At 45.3% G+C, this 18,744-nt stretch overlaps 1 protein-coding gene across 1 annotated transcript in view; it reads right to left on the bottom strand.

Moving 5' to 3' along the window:
* The window catches only part of EVA1A (eva-1 homolog A, regulator of programmed cell death), a 283,259-nt gene that overhangs the window by 131,212 nt on the left and 133,303 nt on the right, over positions 1-18,744 (bottom strand). Inside the window, exon 5 of the mRNA XM_075923396.2 lies at positions 773-916. Coding sequence (XP_075779511.2) covers positions 773-916 — 144 coding nt within the window. The remainder of the gene's footprint in view (positions 1-772; positions 917-18,744) is intronic.

The following is an 18,744-nucleotide window of genomic DNA, read 5'->3' on the forward strand; positions in this document are numbered from 1 at the left end:
GGAACAGCAGTTGCTCTACCATGAAACACCAATGCCTGGCTAAGTAGAACCACAATGCATACATAATGCCATGACACACACAGCCATACACAGTACATGTAACAGTGACAGCTAATCACATTACTTTGGATAGCAAATACCCCTAGATTTTCTGAATGGTGTTTGGGTGGGGTTTTGCATTAATTACATGGGTGCTAATGGAGCAATATTTTTTTTTAGGATGATAGAAACTGAGAACCAGACAGAGACCCTACCCGAGACCAAAATCTTTTTTCAAGCAAAGACAACAATATGTCACTGTCTCCACTCAGAACAGGTGCATCCTCACATAAATTCTGCATTTTACATCAATCCGCTGACAGGAAAACACAGCGTTCAACCGTCCACGGAGGCTGCCATGCTCCTCGTCTACATTCTCAGTCAGAGTTGCCATCCACTGCACAATCAGCTTAGTGAGGAAACATGTTAGCTGTTTACTGGAAGCCAGAGTGACAGGCTTCCATGCACTGGCATAATAGGTCAACCCCTTAGTTCATGAACCAGCACAAAGGCAATGAATGGAAAGGGCATGTAAGGGCCATGTGCCCCCACACCCCGCAGATATAACACCTTGGCTTGAATTAAGCATGTTCACATGCACTGGGCATACTCAGTCACGTTTGCTGACACTGCTGCCCTCACTCTGCCCTGGTGTATCTTCCTCCCACTATCAACAGGTCCAGGTCACCTCTGAACCAGCATGTTCTGCCAAAAGAACATCGAAGAAGCTTACCGCAGGTGTAGATAACATTGAGGTGCTTGTGGATGCCTGGGTAACAAGGATCACCAAATTCATAGGTGCTGGCATACACGCTGCAGCTTCTTTTCCCATGGCAGCGCCTGGTCATGAGCTGGAGCGCCGTGGCTGACTGACACTCTGAAAGGGAAACTGATAGGTAACCATTCCGAATGCACACACAACAGGAGAAATCATCCAGGTTCCAATCCCCTGTATTACACATTGAATGAAAAAATTTCCAAGAGTCATCTGACCCTCCAAACAGGGCCAGCTCCCTCAAACCCTGCAAAGGGCTGGTGGGTAAGGAGGCCATTCAGCTGCCTGTCAAAATGTCGTAATCTAGCATCATTAGCCCCTTGTTAACTGACAGTGAAGAAGTCAATAACACATCTAAAAGACAGGTAGACAATAGATGGGACTATAGCACTCATAAATCATAGAGTCTCCTTCGGGATGTTCAGAGCGTTAGAAGTGATAACTCTGATCTTTTCTTTTGCACGTGGTCCCAGGAGCCGCACTGTACAAAATGTTCAAAAGCCTCGAGTTGATTTGCATGATGTAGTGCATGCAGAGAGTAACATAATGGTCCTCAAATGCTTTAGGCTTGATTTCCAAATGACAAAAACTCGATAGCAGAAATATGAAGCAAGTTATTTCTGGCCCTGAGTCAGTGAAATCTGCACAGGAGTTCACCCTTATTAAAAAGCCTATTAAAGTGGAAGACCCATATATAACAAAAATCCTCTATTTATTAAATAGGACTTCTTTGGGGATTTATCTGGAGAACACCACATGGTGAGAAGTTTTCATCAATCTAATGGCATTTATGTACTTCCAATATGTCTTTTCAGAAAGGTACAAGGGCTGATCTTGGCAAGAAGAGGCGTTGCTCATGTAAGCTATCCCACTTAGCACAATTCTAAATCAGTAAAAGCCAGAAATTCAGATCTTGAAGAGATCCAGATCAGGCAAAGGACAAGAAGTGTCTAGGTTCAAACCAGCCAAACTGATCCTCAGTTCTGAGATTAGCTGTTTACTGGAAGTGTGACAAACACACCAGAGACTGTACAAGGAACCCATGGAACTAAAAAATCATGAGCTGCATTGCTGGCTTTTACTGATTTATTTAGGGCTACAGCAGACACATAGGGTGTGTCTAGACTACCTAGTTTTGTCGACAAAAGTGGACTTTTGTCGACAAAACTATACCAGCGTCTACACTACTGCTGAGTTCTGTCGACATAACGTCGACAGAACTCAGCAGTTTTGTCGACGCTGGTATACCTCATTTTACGAGGCATAACACCTTCTGTCGACAGAACTCTGTCGACAGAAGGTGTTATTGCCTGTAACGTTGCGTCCAGACTACGGAGTTCTGTCGACAAAGCAGCTTGCTTTGTCGACAGAACTCAATGTGTCTGGACGCTCTTTGTCGACGGAAGTTTTGTCAACAGTATCTGTCGACAAAACTTCCGTCGACAAAACGCGGTAGTCTAGACGTACCCACAGATTGCAAATTTGCAGTGAGGGAGAACCTGTAACGTATGCACACTCCTGATGGGATTTTATCATTTCAGAAGACTCCACAGTCTTTCAGCCCAAAGATCAGGAAATGTGTGAATCTTTTCCCTAGAGGGTGGGCTTTACAGAATGAGCTTCATGGCAAGATGACGTCTACTGTACAATTCTGTTCATTGCACATGTAACATATTCAGAATCCAAATTACAGACCTATGCTGGTGGAACCCATGCCCAAACTTCATCATGGCTCCCAGGTCTTGAATAGCTACTCAGATCCTAATTAGGAAATCTACTTTCTTCACTTCTGTAATAGGAGATGAAAGGTTGGTATGTTTTCACAGCAGCTCATAGACTTTAAGGTCAGAAGGGACCATTATGATCATCTAGTCTGACCCCCTGCACAGTGCAGGCCACAAAATCTCACCCACCCCTCCTAGAATAATCCTCTCACCTATATCTCAGATATTGAAGCCTTCAAATACTTTGAAGACCCCAAGATGCAGAGAATCCTCTAGCTGTGATCTATACCCCATGCTTACCTACATGGGCGGAAGGGACAGGTGGATTCCATTACTTTGGATGGAGTAATAGAGATGTAGCCGTGTTAGTCTAGTCTTGCTGAAACAAAAGACAGGACTATGCAGCACTTTAAAGACTAAGAAAATGGTTTATTAGGTGATGAGCTTTCGTGGGCCAGACCCACTTCCTCAGGAACCATCTTGTTAGTCTTTAAAGTGCTGCATAGTCTTGTCTTTTGGATGGAGTAAGGTATTGTGTTCATTTGGGGGAATCTCTATTTTTTTCTCTTGTTCTGTTTAGTATTTGTTTTGTTAAATCACATGCATGTGTGCAGTAGTGTGTAAATGGGCACATTTGAAAATCTAAAAATACAACATAGACTTTTCGACGTGTTTAGACATAGGCCTAACTCGGCTCCCACTGAGGTCAATTGCCAAGGAACTTTGCTAGTTAAATTGTAATCCAACCCATAGATAACACAAATCAAATCTTATAGCACAGTGTTAAAGCACTTTAAGTGGCTACAATGCCTAGTAATTCAAACAGACCCCACTTACACCAGGCAAACTGTGTAAGCCTTGGTTTTCAGGGCTGTCCTGAATTGTTTCTGTGTACTGCGGATATGCAGCTTATTATTTTAGTTCCAGTGAAATTGCTGAACGTGAAATTGCTCTGCATATAAAACGAGCTTGTTAGCCATTCCTTTGTGCTCTGGACTTAGTCATTTAACCCAGCAAGCAGTTGTGACTGGTTTGGTTTTTTGCCTGCTTCTGTCATCATTTTATAGCTCCAGGATTGGAAGGGGGATCCACTGTTGCTGAATTATTTTTTGCTTTAGTGCCTGTTTTATGATCCCCTCAAACTTCTCTGCTGCAGCATTTCATTTCACAGCTCTTAATCTGAGCTCTCACCAGATAATTCATCCTCTCGGTTGCATGTGGTGTTAAAGGGTTGTGAGGTAAATATACCCCTCAGGATTGGCTCTCTCTTTATCAGCCTAATCTCTGGCCTGGAAAAACCCAAATCAGGTGCCATCTTTGACTAGTGATGCCACAAAGCAAAGGGGAAGTGTTTTACCCCATGTGAGTCTCTCACACTCTTAGAAATGGTTTAAAACTGTGAACACTGGAATCTGCCTCAATCATGCAGTGGACTTACCAGATTCATTTCAGCTGATGTATTTTACTCTATTTAAAGCTCCTTGTTCTCATAATTATTCCTTTACTGTCTCTCTTGGCAACAATAACAGATGTATGCCAGTCTCTATTAGTCACATCCTCATTTACTTAAAGCAGATACTTTGGTTATTCATTGCTACACATTTTTATTTGCCCTTAGCGAACCAGGATCCATTTCTAAAAATGTAACCAGACCCAGCAAGAGTCAGGGTTTCAACAAGGGACACTGTCACATACAGAGTGGGTCAAACCAATGGTTCACCTACTTCAGTCTCCTATCCTCTCACAGTGGCTAGTGCCAGATTCTTCAGAGGGAATGAACAGAGCAGGACAATTATCGAGTGATTCTTCCTCTATACCCAGCTTCTGGTAGTTTGAGGTATAGAAACACCTGGAGCATGGGATCAGCTCCTAGGTTTGCTCACACCCATTTGTGGACCTATCCTCCACAAACTCATCTAAAGGCTTGTCTACACTGCCACTTGACTGTGCTGTAACTTTCTCGCTCAGGGTTGTGACATCCCCTCCCCCACAGAGCACAGCAAGTTACAGCACTTAAAGCAGGGCCGGCTTTAGGAAGTGCAGGGCCCAATTCAAACCGTTTCAACGGGGCCCTGGCAGCCAGGATTTTTTGTTGACCCAAAAAAAAAAAACCCCCACAAAAAATGTCACAGCCCCTTTAAATCACCAGCTAGAGGGCAGAGTCCCACCTTCCCACCAAACCCAGAGGCCGACTCCCCCTCCAGCGGCGCAGGGAAATCCCTGCACTCGACTCACCCCTCCTGCGGCACACAGAAGCCGCCGCGCTCCTTCGGAGCCAATGCCCCCTCCCGCAGCACGCCCGGCACACCAGCACACTTCTAGATTTCGGGCACAGGGCCCTCTTGCTTTAGGTCGCGGGGCCCTTTTAGGCGCGGGGCCCAATTCGGGGGAATCGGGTGAATCAGCCTAAAGCCGGCCCTGCTGTAAAGTGCCAGTGTAAACAGGCTCCCAGTGCTGGAAGTCACACTCCCAGTGCTGTTAGCTACTCCCCTCGTGGAGGTGGATTACCTGCAGTGCTAGGAGAGTTCTCTCCCAGCACTGGTGCCATGACCCACACTGCCAGGGCTATACGCTTTAAACTTACAAGTGTAGACATAGTTTAAAAAATTAGGCTCATTTATACTTTTGGCCTTCACAGTATCCCATGGCAATGAGTTCCACAGATTGACTGTGTGCTGGATGAACAAAGCTTTCTTTTGCTTGTTTTAACAATTGCCTATTCATTTCAAAAGATGACCCTTCATTGCGTTACGTGAAGAGGGCAAATAAGACTTTCTCCTTATAATTCATGATTTTATAGATCTCGATCATATCTTCCTCATTCATCCATTTTCTAATCTGAACAATCTCATATGGAAGCTGTTCCATGCCCCTGATCATTTACATTGCTTTTCTTTGCACTTTTTCTAGTATATAGAAAAGATAGTAGATAGAGGTCTATAAAATCATGAGTGGTGTGGAGAGGGCAGATAAAGAAAAGTTATTTATTAGTTCCCATAATAGAAGAACTAGAGGGCACCAAATGAAATTAATGGGTAGCAGGTTTAGAACTAATAAAAGAAAGTTCTTCTTCACACAGCGTGTAGTCATCCTGTGGAACTCCTTGCCAGAGGAGGCTGTGAGGGCTAGGACTATAACAGAGTTTAAAGAGAAGCTAGATAATTTCATGGAGGTTAGGTCCATAGAAGGCTGTTAGCCAGGGGATAGAAGTGGTGTCCTTGGCCTCTCTTTGTCAGAGGCTGGAGAAGGATGGCAGGAGACAATTTGCTGATCATTGTCTTCAGTCCACCCTCTCTGGGGCACCTGGTGCTGGCCACTGTCGGCAGACAGGCTACTGGGCTAGATGGACCTTGGTCTGACCCAGTATGGCCGTTCTTATGTTCTTATGGGACATGATAGTAGTTTTCAGGTATCTAAAAAGGTGTCACAAGGAGAGGGGAGAAAAAATGTTCTCCTTGGTTTCTGATGATAGGACAAGAAGCAATGGGCTTAAACTTCAGCAAAGGAGGTTTAGGTTGGACATTAGAAAAAACATCCTGTAGGGTGGTTAAACACTGAAATAAATTGCCTAGGGAGGTTGTGGAATCTCCATCTCTGGAGATATTTAAGAGCAGGTTAGATAGACATCTAACAGGGATGATCTAGACGCTGCTTGGTCCTGCCATGAAGGCAGGGGACTGGATTTGATGATCTCTTAAGGTCCCTTCCAGTTCTAGTATTCTATGATTCTCTGGATTAGTCCACGTCTTTCCCAAATGTGGTACCCAGAACTGGACACAATACTCCAATTAAGACCCTATCAGTACTGAGTAGAGTAGACAAATTATTTCTTATGTCTAGCTTGCAACATTCCTGCTAACATATCCCAGAATGTTTGCTTTTTTTACTCATATTTGGTTTATGATCCGCTATAATCCCAAAATCCTTTTCTGCAGTGCTCGTTTCCATTTTGTATTTGAGCAACTGATTATCCTGCCTAAGGGTAATATTTTGTATTTATTCTTATTGAATTTCATTCTGTTTATATGAGATCACTTCTCCAGTTTGTCCAGATCATATTGAATTTTAATCCTGTACTCCCAACTTGGTAAGTACAAACTAAGTATACTCTCAGTGCCGTTACCCACATCATTTATGAAGGTATTGAATAGAGCTGAACTTAGAAAAGTTCCATACAGGACCTCACTCGATATGTCCTTTCGAACAATTAATACCTACTCCCTACAGTTTTCCAACCAATTGTGCACTCACCCTATAGTAGGTTTGTCTAGGCCTAGGATCGGCAACCTATGGCACGTGTGCTATAAAAGGCACACTAGCCAATTTTCACTGGCACGCGAGCCTCCCCGCTGGACCCAGCATGCAGGAAACACTAGCCCCCACCTCCCCAACCCTGACTCCACACATTGCCTTTTCCTTTCCCCCAGCTGGGACTGGCTCACGCTAGCACGGTGCAGCAGCAACAACCTTCTTACCCCAACGCACACAGGCTACGTCTACGCTGCAGGCTTCTTGCGCACAAGAACTGTTTTGCGCAAGAGTTCTTGTGCAAAAATTCTTGCGCAAGAGCACATCCACATTGCCATGGGATTTTTAACAAGAAATGTGCTTTTGCGCAAGAGCGTCCATGGCAGTGTGGACGCTCTCTTGCGCAAGAAATCCCCGTTGCCCATCCACACTGCCTTCTTGCCCAAGAGCTCTTGTGCAAGAGGGCTTATTCCTTGTGGGGAGAGGAATAACTCTTGCGCAAGAAGCCCTCTGTTCTGACTCTTTACTGTAAATTTACTTGCGCAAGAATGCGCGTGCAGTGTAGACTCTCCACAAGTTTGTGCGCAAGAACAGCCATTCTTGCACAAGAAGCCTGAAGTGTAGACGTGCCACAGAGAACGTAGGCACTCTGGATGCTTTGCCGGCAGAGAGCCAGGGTGTCTTCTGGTGGCACATGGTTTCCAGACCATTTTTCGAGTCCCTGCCCCCACACTGCAGCTGCTCTACCACCACATGCTGCACGATCTCCTCCCTCCCCCTCTACCCAGCCTGCCCCTGTACCCTCTTCCAACCAGCACACAGCTCCATAAATACAAGTGAGTAAGTTAAATCTTCGCATGCCACTTCTGAAAGGTTGCCGACCCCTGGTCTAGGCTATATTTCTGCTTTTTGTTTATAAGATGGTCATGTGAGACAGCATCAAAAGACTTATTAAAGTCTAGATATGTCACATCTGCTACTTCCTTCCCCCATGCACAAGTCCCGTTACCATGTCAAAAAAGGATATTAGGATGCTTTGACATGATTTCTTCATACTGACTGTAAGGGTACGTCTACACTAGCCCCCTAGATCAATCTAGGGAGGCTAATGAGGGCGACCAGAATTGCAAATAAAGCCCGGGATTTTAATATCCCGTGCTTGATTTGCATGTTCCCGGCCGGTCACCATTTTAGAAATTGACTAGCCTGAAGTAACTCCTCAAGTCTACACGCGGCAGTGAAATGGGATTCTGGAATAAAGCCCCTAAATTGAATTAGGTGGTAAACTTTTACTTCGGGCTAGTCAATTTCTAAAATGGCGACCGGACGGGAACATGCAAATCAAGTGTGGGATATTTAAATCCCGGGCTTGATTTGCAATTCCGGTTGCTCTCAATAGCCTCCCTAGATCAATCTAGGGGGCTAGTGTAGACTTACCCTAACTTACCACCTTACTATCTTTTAGGTGCTTACACATTTTTGTTTGATTCTGCTCCATTAGGGCACGTCTATACAGTGGGGCTAAAGCCGAAATAAGCGTCGTAACTTTAGCTACATCATTGGACTTAAACTGCAGCAAGGGAGGTTTAGGTTGGACATTAGGAAAAACTTCCTGTCTGGGTGTTAAACACTGGAATAAATTGCCTAGGGAGGTTGTGGGATCTCCATCACTGGAGATATTTAAGAGCAGGTTAGACAGACATTTATCAGGGATGATACAGACCATACTTGGTCCTGCCATGAGGGCATAGGACTGGACTTGATGATCTCTCAAGGTCCCTTCCAGTTCCAGTATTCTATTAGACTAACAGATGTATTGGAGCATAAGCTTTCGTGGGCAAAGACCCACTTCGTCAGATCCTGGTCACTATTGCAGATCCAGACTAACATGTCCACCCCTCTGATACTTGACAGTATTCTATTATTCTATTATTCTAATTGTGTAGCTTAAGTCAATATAGCTGATTTCAGCTTTTGGCACTGTCTATACAGCAGGAAGTCCAAGAAAGAGCACTTTTCCTCCGACTTCCCTTACTCCTCGTAAAATGAGGGTTACAGGAGTCATAGTAAGAAGTCCGCCAGCTCGACATTATTTTGGCATTATGTTGAAATAACTGCTTGTAGTGTATACACAGACTATGTTAATAACTCTACTGTGCAGATGTACACTTATCTTTCTAGGTACCAAAGTTAAGTTGACCAGTCTATAATTCCTAGGTTTGTCCTTATTCTCCTTTTTATAGCAGGGCAAATATAGCACCTTTTTCCAGATCTCTGGAATCTCTCTCATACTGCAGGAATTATATTTACCATTCTGATTTAAATATCTAAATGTAGTGAAATGCAAAAAAAGCAAAGATACAGCATTAATGATGAAAAGTGAGGGTTTTGGTTAATTTCTACTAGCATTAATAATTTAGGTGAGAGATTATTTTCTCTGTATAATTTTGTTTTGAAAATTTTGCTTTAAAAAAATCACTGCAGCACATGATCATTGAAGAGGGTGTGCAGTAAATGTTTTGCTGCTCATAATTAGGATCCTAGGACCTTGTGACCATCCCCTCACAACTCTTTCTCAGGTCATGAGTCCTACAAATTACAATACCAAGACAGTTCAGATTTAAATAGCTGAAATCATGCTGTTTATGACCATGAAATTGACCAAAATGAACTGTGAATGTGATAGGGCCCTACTCATGATCCAATGCAATAATTGTTCTTGCATGTGTGAATCATAGATCTTCATAGGCCTGGCTGTAAATTCGTCCAATAGGCCTTTGACCCATGAATCATATAAAATCTCTGAATTGTTCATAGGTAAATACAAAATTCCCACCCATTTGTAAAGGAATGTTCTCTGAACCTGTGCGTTTGGTACAGCGAGCAAAGTACTTGTTTCATTTTTCTTTTAAAAGAACAAAGATTTATTGTTCTTGTCCATGCTTAACTGCAGATTGCATTTGCACCGTATCCCGCAAAACCCAGAGTAACCCCAGAGTTTAACTTTTTTCAGGAGGATCCATTGATTAACTATCATTAAAGACTTCAGAAAGTAGCAACACTGCATAAGTTCCTTTCTCCCAAAGGCATATATCAGAGTGAGGAATTGGAAACTGGAGGCTGAGTGGAGACATCTAATAAATACTAAGATTTTATGAAAAATTTTGATTCATTGCTGTGCACGAGGAGAATCAAGAATGTGTCTCCATCCAGAATCATAACGGACAGTAAATTCTTTGTTCTGCTTAAGGGGAATGTGGAAAGAAAGATTCAAAAGGCATATTCCCTTCAGAAACATCCAATTTACAAGTGACAAATCTCTATTGGAAGGCATCCTACAGGACTGAGAAATGGATTTCTCAGCAGCACAGAATACACATAACGTCTGAGATTTTACTGGTGCCCTGAGTGCTTTTATTTACACAGGTTGAAACTCTCTTAACTGGGATTCTCTGGTCGGGCAACATCCTTCTGGACCATGGGTGTTCCAGGGCCAGAGAGTCCCAGTGGAGAGCTAGGGCCTGGGAGCCCTGCAGACTGAACATAAGAACATAAGAATGGCCATACTGGGTCAGACCAAAGGTCCATTCAGCCCAGTATCCTATCTACTGACAGTGGCCAATGCCAGGTGTCCCAGAGGGAGTGAATCAAAGAGGTAATGATCAAGTTATCTCTTTCCTACCATCCATATCCACCCTCTGACAAACAGAGCCTAGGGATACTATTCCTTACCCATTTGGCTAATAGCCATTTATGGACTTAACCTCCATGAATGTATCTAGTTCTCTTTTAAACCCTGTTATAGTCCTAGTCTTCACAACCTCCTCAGGCAAGGAGTTCCACAGATTGACTATGCGCTGCGTGAAGAACTTCCTTTTATTTATTTTAAATCTGCTGCCCATTAGTTTCATTTGGTAGCCCCTAGTTCTTATATTATGGAAACAAGTAACTAACTTTTCCTTATTCACTTTCTCCACACCACTCAGGATTTTATAGATGATTTATATCCCCCCCTTAGTCGCCTCTTTTCCAAGCTGAAAAGTCCCAGTCTCTTTAATCTCTCCTCATATGGGACCCATTCCAAACCCCTAATCATTTTAGTTGCCCTTCTCTGAACCTTTTCTAATGCCAGTATATCTTTTTTGAGATGAGGAGACCGCATATGTACGCAGGGCAACAGGAGATTGATGCATGTCGGTGGGGCTTCCTGGCAGGGCAGTGGGAACAAGTGCAATAGTAGGGCAGCGGGAGTCCGGCACACAGAGCTAGCAGGGCTGCCTGGCATGGCAGCAGGAGTCAGGCTCTGCAGCAGGAGCCCGGTGTGTGGAGGCGGCAGGGCTGCTGGGTGCTGCAGCGGGGGCTGACAGGGCAGTGGAAGCTAGCTGGCCAGGGCTGGAGGGGGCTGGTGTCAGGGGAGCCAGAAATCATCTCCTCTGGTCCAGCAGAATCCCTGATCTGCGTCTGGTCAGGTTCTGAGGGTGTTGGACCAAGAAGGTCCAACCTGTGTATGTGCAGGACCACAAGGAGGAGGTGGGGATGTAAGACGGGGTAGTCAGGGGGCAGCTGAATACAAGGAAAGAAATCTGGTTCCTGCAAAGAAGGTTGGACGAAGATTGAATCCGCACTGTGGTTACCTGCTCTGAAATCTGCCAAAATGAGAGAAGCAAACTTCAGAGAGAGAGAGAGAAATATCTGAAGGGGAAAGTAACTGAAATCTTGCTGCTGGGGTGCTGGTCTCACTGCCTTCACATTCTACTCATAAGTGACTCAAACCTGGCTTTCTCTGTGAGATGTTCTGAAAGGACTGGGGTGTTCATCTCCCACTCCCGCTTAGTTTCTCACATTTTTTTTCAAGATCCTGCTTTGGTTGTTACTGATGAGATGTTCAACCCTTGCATAAAACTGTTTAAATATTAACCTGATTCTGAGTAAGTGATGTACCGTGTTGTATGGTAATGTTTGACTGAAACTCAGTTTTAATAAATAATTAAAATAAACCAAGAAAACTTAGCACATTACTTATAGTCCCTCGATGGCTGCAGACTTATCTGGCGTGATCATGTGTAAAAAATGACTTCATGTGGTACTGGACACATCTCGTTCCGAAAACGCACCAAATCTCTGATATTTTCTACGTCCCGCTATGAAAGACATTGCTAAAGTGTGAATGTGTATCTTTCAGAGTCAATGTCAGGGCACATCTACCCAGCAGCATGTAGAGTACATTCACCTCATCCCCCACAGCAGTGTTGATGGTGAGGCACTGCTTAGCTGAATAAAGACACTCCTAAATTCTACTTGCCCAAACCCTGCCTCCCTGTGTACATGGCTGTCTTTAGCTATGCAGTGTCCTGCCACCTTACTGCTGCAAGAGTCCCTCCTTGCATTGGGGAAATTGTCCAGCTGTTCCCTGCAGCTGGAGTCTTTCTGCATCCCAGTGAAAGACTCTGGCAGCAGGAAACTGCTCTGGTTAGTGGGAGGCAGTAGGGAAAGGCTAGGACAGCTCGTGAGATACATGTGTATTGACACACCATAGTGCCAGCACAGCCTGATTTGCACTATGGTGAGTAAAGCTACACATGCCCCACACACAGCTGCAAGGGATGCACAGGGTGGCTACGTCTACACTGGCCCCTTCTTCGGAAGAGGCATGCTAATTTCTAACTTTGAAAGTAGGAATAAGAGATCCTCCGGAAAAGGGCTTTATTCCGGAGGATCGCGCCAGTCTGGACGCTGTTTTCCGGCTTTTCCCCAAGCCGGAAAAAAAGCGGCGGCCATGTTTATTTAAATCCCGCGGGGGATATTTAAATCCCCCGCGGATTTCCCTAGTCCAAAGTTAGAAATTAGCATGCCTCTTCCGAAGAAGGGGCCAGTGTAGACGTAGCCGGTAGGTGTAACTTAAAGACCATTAACACAGAGATTTTAATTTCTATCACTTGAATTTTTCCACTAGCAGACTGATGCCTACTACAGCCTCTCATGATGACCAGTATGGGCTCCTCATATTTCCCTATCTGTCTATCTACCTGCTGCCTCTTGTTCCACACTTAGACTGTAAGCTCCTTGGGACAAGGACTGTCTTTTTGTTCTGTGTTTGTACAGCACTTTGCACAGCAAGGCCCCTGCCCAGGAATCTTAGACACTACAGTAATGCAAACAATAATAATAGCAAGCTAATTTGTATATTACCATAGCTCTATGAATATAGTGGTGCCACAGTATGGGTGCAATCGAAAAACATATAAGGCATCTCTTCCTTGCTGCAGTTTACAAAGTCTTCCAAAAAGTTACAACAGTGAGAGTGAAAAAAAGCCAACCCTCAAATAATTCCGAATTGCTGAGATTCCTGAAGACCAACAGTTAACAAAAAAAAAGAATATACCTATTGAGAAGGTATACAGAAGGCAGAGAAGGGAAGATCAGGAGACAGTGAAAAGATTCCAGAGACATAAACCAATTAAGATGTTGTCTCTGCAGAAACCAAAACAATAGAAATCCCCTCCTGAGACCTGGTAAAGACTGCAAAATAAATAAATAAAAAATTCCACTCCTTCCACACAAAAACCCTGAAGCACTGAATAAGAGATTAATTCTGGCAATAGCTGAGAGAGACTGTTAATGAAAACCATTTCACAAAAGCACTTCCATGTCTGACTGGAAAAAGTGAGGTCTCATCCTTGATAGTGCATTTGGTTGTGTGGAACTTGGCATTAACAAAAGGAAAATGTTGATACAAGGTGCATGAAATCAAGGGCAACTTTGTGTTAAGTGCAACTGCACTTAACATTTAATATCAGTTACTGAACACAGTTGGGAGGTAATTACAGTAAGAAATCTACAACTTAGAGTTGAAAAGGTGTGATACTAAAGCCAGCTGCTGCTGAAAAGTAAATGTGATTGAAAGGGAGAGAATTGTTCATTATACGCTCCATGAAATTTAGGAAACTTGACATGGTCAGCCACAAATGAGAAAGCAGTCTTTAAAGGAAGCTTTGCTCACATATACATGTGCCAGTGAAGAACCAATTTCAGGCTTCATTTTTGAAGTTAAAGTCAAATTCAATCCTTGATTAAATGTAACCCACCCTTTTTTGCTTGTACGTCTTGAGACATAATTCATATAAAAAAGTGCATTGGAGATCTAAGGCCCCAGTCTTGCAAAGACTTAGTGTCTGTAAAGTTAGACTTGAGTTTTAGATTTTGCAGGATTGGGGACTATATTTAAAATCTGAAGACAACCTGGTGCTTGGCTCTAGGACAAGTTGGCCTAAACAGGAAGGGGCGGGCCTAAACAGGAAGGGGTGGGGCCTAACTGGGAAGGGATGGGCCTAACCAGGAAGGGGCGGGGCTCCCTCTTCCCACTAGGCACCCATGCCCTCGAAGAGGCTTGGCACGCTCCCCCACCCCCAGGCCAATCAGTTCCTGGAGGCAGGGAAGCATGGGAAGCCTCCTCCCACCCTGTTTGGAGCACATGGCACTTTGAAGTGCCGCAGGCTCCTTCCTTGCATGGCCAGGGCAGGGTGAAGGAAGCTTCACGCAACTCCCCCGCTCCCAAGGCCCTCATTGGCCTGGGGTGGGGGAGTGCCCGAATCCTCCTCCACTCTCCCTCCTCCCTACTCCAACCTGCGAGCAGTGCGTGGTACTTCAACTTGCCATGTGCTCCTGGCAGGGCAGGAGGAGGCTTTGCGCACTCCCCCACCCTCAGACCAATTAAGGCTTGGGGGTGGGGGAGCGTGCAAAGCCTTCTCCGCTCTGCCCCCACTTTGAAGCGCCGTGCACTGCTCCCAGGACGGGGGCAGAGCAGAGAAGACTTCGGGCGCTCCTCTGCCCCCAGGCCCTAATTGGCGTGGGGGCGGTGGAGCAGCAGGGCCTCCGCGGGCTGGATCCACCCATGTGACAGGCCACATCTGGCCTGCAGAAGCCCTTTTGCCCACCCATGCTCTGGGAAGTCTTACAGAAGCAGAAACAGTTCTGCAGCACCCTTAGAGACAATTTGTTTTTTAGTTTTTTTCAGCAACAGACTAACATGGCTACCCCTCTGAGACTTACAGAACCAAGAAATTCTGATCAGGTGGTTAGTTTTGAGCTACATGGCATTCAAACTAAAAGGCAGAATCAGTGACATCATTAGCTAATTGCTTAACCATTAAAACAAGACAATGATCTTGCTGCTTAACATATCTATCACTGTATAAAGCTCCCAAATTCATTGGTCCATCCCCATTCAGCAAATCACATAAACACACGCTTAAGTGATTCACTGAATACAGATATTCTTAAGCACTTGTTTATATCTTTGCTGAGCTGAGGGCAAAGGCTCCAAATAGTCTAGGATGTATTTATCTGATAGATTACCTCTCTCCCTCATACCCACTGTAATCAAGAGAGTCTTGGCAAGTCACTTCTTGCTGGGGGCATTTGGTGTCAAACACTCCAAGACACACATTCCCCGCCTCCTTGAAAGTGCCCCAGTACCTAGATTTCTGCAAATCATGAGAATTCCCTGTATAGCTTCTGTTTGGTCAAGTTCTTGATTGGCATCTGAATTATATTTGCATCAGAATATATTGATTCTGAGCCTGATTACAAGAGTGTAAATCCTGAGTAAGTTCATGGAAGGCAACTGAGTTCTTACCAACTTACACTCATGCAAGATCAGTCGGACCAGAATCTGGCCTTTCATTTTTAAAACTATGTTTTCTTTGTTTTTAACTTATATCAAGTACCAAGGAGATTGTTGTCTTTTACAAAATCAATGAATGAAATAACAACTCAAACCTACTGAAAGCTTTGAAAAAAAACTTTTATTTCTTCAAATAGTATATTGTGTATGATAGCACAGCCTGCTAATGCCACTAAAATTAAAGTTATATAAGCATTTCCATTATAAACTGTTCATTCTGGGGCTTATCACCTGGCTGCAAAAATTCTCTACTCTACTCTACTCTGATTAGACCCCAGCTGGGGTATTGTGTCCAGTTCTGAGCTCCATATTTCAGGAAAGATGTGGATAAATTGGAGCAGGTCCAAAGAGCAATAAAAGTGATTAAAGGTCTAGAAAACATGACCTATGAGGAAAGATTGAAAGAATTGGGATTGTTTAGTCTGGAAAAGAGAAGACTAAGAGGAGACATGATAGCGGCTTTCAGATATCTCAAAGGTTGAAAAATTATTTTCCTTAACCCCTGATGATAGGACAAGAAGCAATAAGATTAAATTGCAGCAAGGGAGGTTTAGGTTACCCATTAGGAAAAACTTCCTAGTTGTCAGGGTGGTTAAACACTGGGATAAATTGCCTAAGGAGGTTGTGGAATCTCCATCACTGGAGATTTTTAAGAACATGTTAGAAAGAGATCAGGGGTCGGCAGCCTACGGCACACGTGCCATAAGTGGCATGCAAGAAGATTTTTACTGGCACACAAGCCTCCCTGCCTGATCTGGCGTGTGGGGAACATTAGGCCCCCCACACCCGGCTCCGTGCCATTTCCCTTCCCCCAGCCAGGACAGGCTCATGCTAGTGTGGCGCAATAGCAACGGCTTCCCTATCCCCCCCCCACCAACACACACACGGAATGTAGGTGCTCTGGGTGCTTTGCCAGTGGGGCTTCCGGTGGTATGTACTTTCCAGAGTCTGTAGCATTTTTTGAGTCCCAGCAGGCCCCACCACTCCCTGAGGCTGCCCTATCACCACACTCCACGCACCCCTCTCCCTTCTCTGCAGGACTCCCTCTGCCATGGGGTGCTCCAGTCCAGCCATGCCACCTCCTCCTCCATCTCCAGCTGGCCACTTGTTGTTACAGCGGCTGCCACTGCTGCTCCTGGCAGGGGAAGCAGCCGGGTCTGAGGCAAAACCTGGCTGGGCTGCTCCTGGACCTCAGGGCCTTGGAACTACTGCTTCAGCCCCAGGAGGGTTGCATTGATCCCAGCTGGGGTGCAGGAAGGCGGGGCACATTCAGGCTTAGCAGGTTTGCCCCGTGCACTTTCTCTCTCCACCCCTCTCTATCCCACTGGGGGAAGAGCAGGACATGGAGCCGCTCACGCTGCTCTCGTCCACAAGCTGGGTCTGTCGGGAAAGGTCATATCACACACACACACACACACACACACACACACCCTCCCTCTGAGCAGGAAGCCAGAGCTGGTGCTGCAGCTTCGTGACTGCATGGACTTCCCGCTGAGTGGGGGGGCTGAGCTCCTTGCCCCTCCGTGGGCATGGCAGCGAAGTGATGTGTGACGCTTTCCCCACTGCAAGGGGGCATGAAGTCAGGTAAGCGTCTCCCCTCATGCCCACACCTCCACACCCCAATCCCCGTCACTCACTCTCCACCCCCTTGCCAAGACTCCGCACCCCCAGCTTGCTCCGACACCCTCCCTACTGGCCAGACACTGAACACTCCCTTGCTCCTGTTCCCTCCAACTGGCCAGACACCCTACTCTCAGCCTGCTTCTGCACTCTACCTCCCCACCCAGACCTCACAACCTCTCCCCCTTCTGCACCCCATCTCTCTCCCAGATTCTGCACCCCACCCCTATCCCACTCACTGGCAGCCGTTTCACACACTGAACTTCTCGGCTGTGTCTACACTGGCACCTTTTTCCGGAAATGCTTAAAGCAGAAAGTTTTCCATTATAAGTATTTCCAGAAAAAGAGCGTCTACATTGGCAGGATGCTTTTCCGGAAAAGCCCTTTTTCCAGAAAAGCGTCCGTGGCCAATGTAGACGCGCTTTTCCGGAAAAAAGCCCCGATCGTCATTTTCACGATCAGGGCTTTTTTCCGGAAAAGACTACTGTGCTGTCTACACTGGCCCTTTTCCGGAACAGTTTTCTGGAAAAAGGACTTTTGCCCGAGCGGGAGCAGCATAGTTTTTCCGGAAAAGCAGCTGATTTCTTACAGTAAATCGTCACTGCTTTTCCAGAAATTCAAGGGGCTAGTGTAGACAGCTCATGGCTTATTCTGGAAAAGTGGCTGCTTTTCCGGAATAAGTGGCCCTGTGTAGACACAGCCCTCATGAACAGGTGTGTTGTCAGCGAGACAGGAGAAGTCATTCTTCCGCTCTACTCTGCGCTGATTAGGCCTCAGTTGGAGTATTGTGTCCAGTTCTGGGCACCGCATTTCAAGAAAGATGTGGAGAAATTGGAGACGGTCCAGAGAAGAACAAAAGTGATTAAAGGTCTAGAAAACATGAGGGAAGATGGAAAGAACGGAGCTTGTTTAGTTTGGAAAAGAGAAGAGTGAGAGGGGAGCCATGATAATGGTTTTCAAGTATCTAAAAGGATGTTAGAAGGAGGAGGGAGAAAAAATGTTCTCCTTGGCCTCTGAGGATAAGACAAGAAGCAAGGGGCTTAAACTGCAGCAAGGAAGGTTTAGGTTGGACATTAGGAAAAACTTCCTGCTTGTCAGGGTGGTTAAACACTGAAATAAATTGCCTAGGGGGGTTGTAGAATCTCTATCCCTGGAGATATTTAAGAGCAGGTTAGAAAGACATCTGTCAGGGATGATCTAGACAGTGCTTGGTCCTGCTGTGAAGGCAGGGGACTGGAGTTGATGATCTATCAAGGTCCCTTCCAGTTCTAGGAATCTATGATTTTTGTCCCTACCCCAGAGCCTGAAGTGGTCCATAAAATTCACTAGCTCCAGAACCCCAGCAAAGTAAATCTGGCCTATGGGAAACCACGAACCTCTGTCCTCCCTGTCCCTTCCCCTCACCCTGGGTATATCTACACTGCATCCCTAGTTCGAACTAGGGATGCAAATGGAGACAATCGAAGTAGTTAATGAAGCGGGGATTTAAATATCCCGCGCTCCATTAACATGATCTCGCCGGCGCGCTAGTTCGAATCACAGCTGATTCGAACCAGGAAGTGCGCGCCGTGACGCGTTAGTTCGGACTAAAGCCCTTAGTCCGAACTAATGTTACTCCTCAAAAAATGAGGAGTAAAAAAAAAAAATAGTTACAT

The sequence above is a fragment of the Pelodiscus sinensis genome, chromosome 3, assembly GCF_052426305.1.
Source record: "Pelodiscus sinensis isolate ZL-2025 chromosome 3, ASM5242630v1, whole genome shotgun sequence".
Lineage (NCBI taxonomy): Eukaryota > Metazoa > Chordata > Testudines > Trionychidae > Pelodiscus > Pelodiscus sinensis.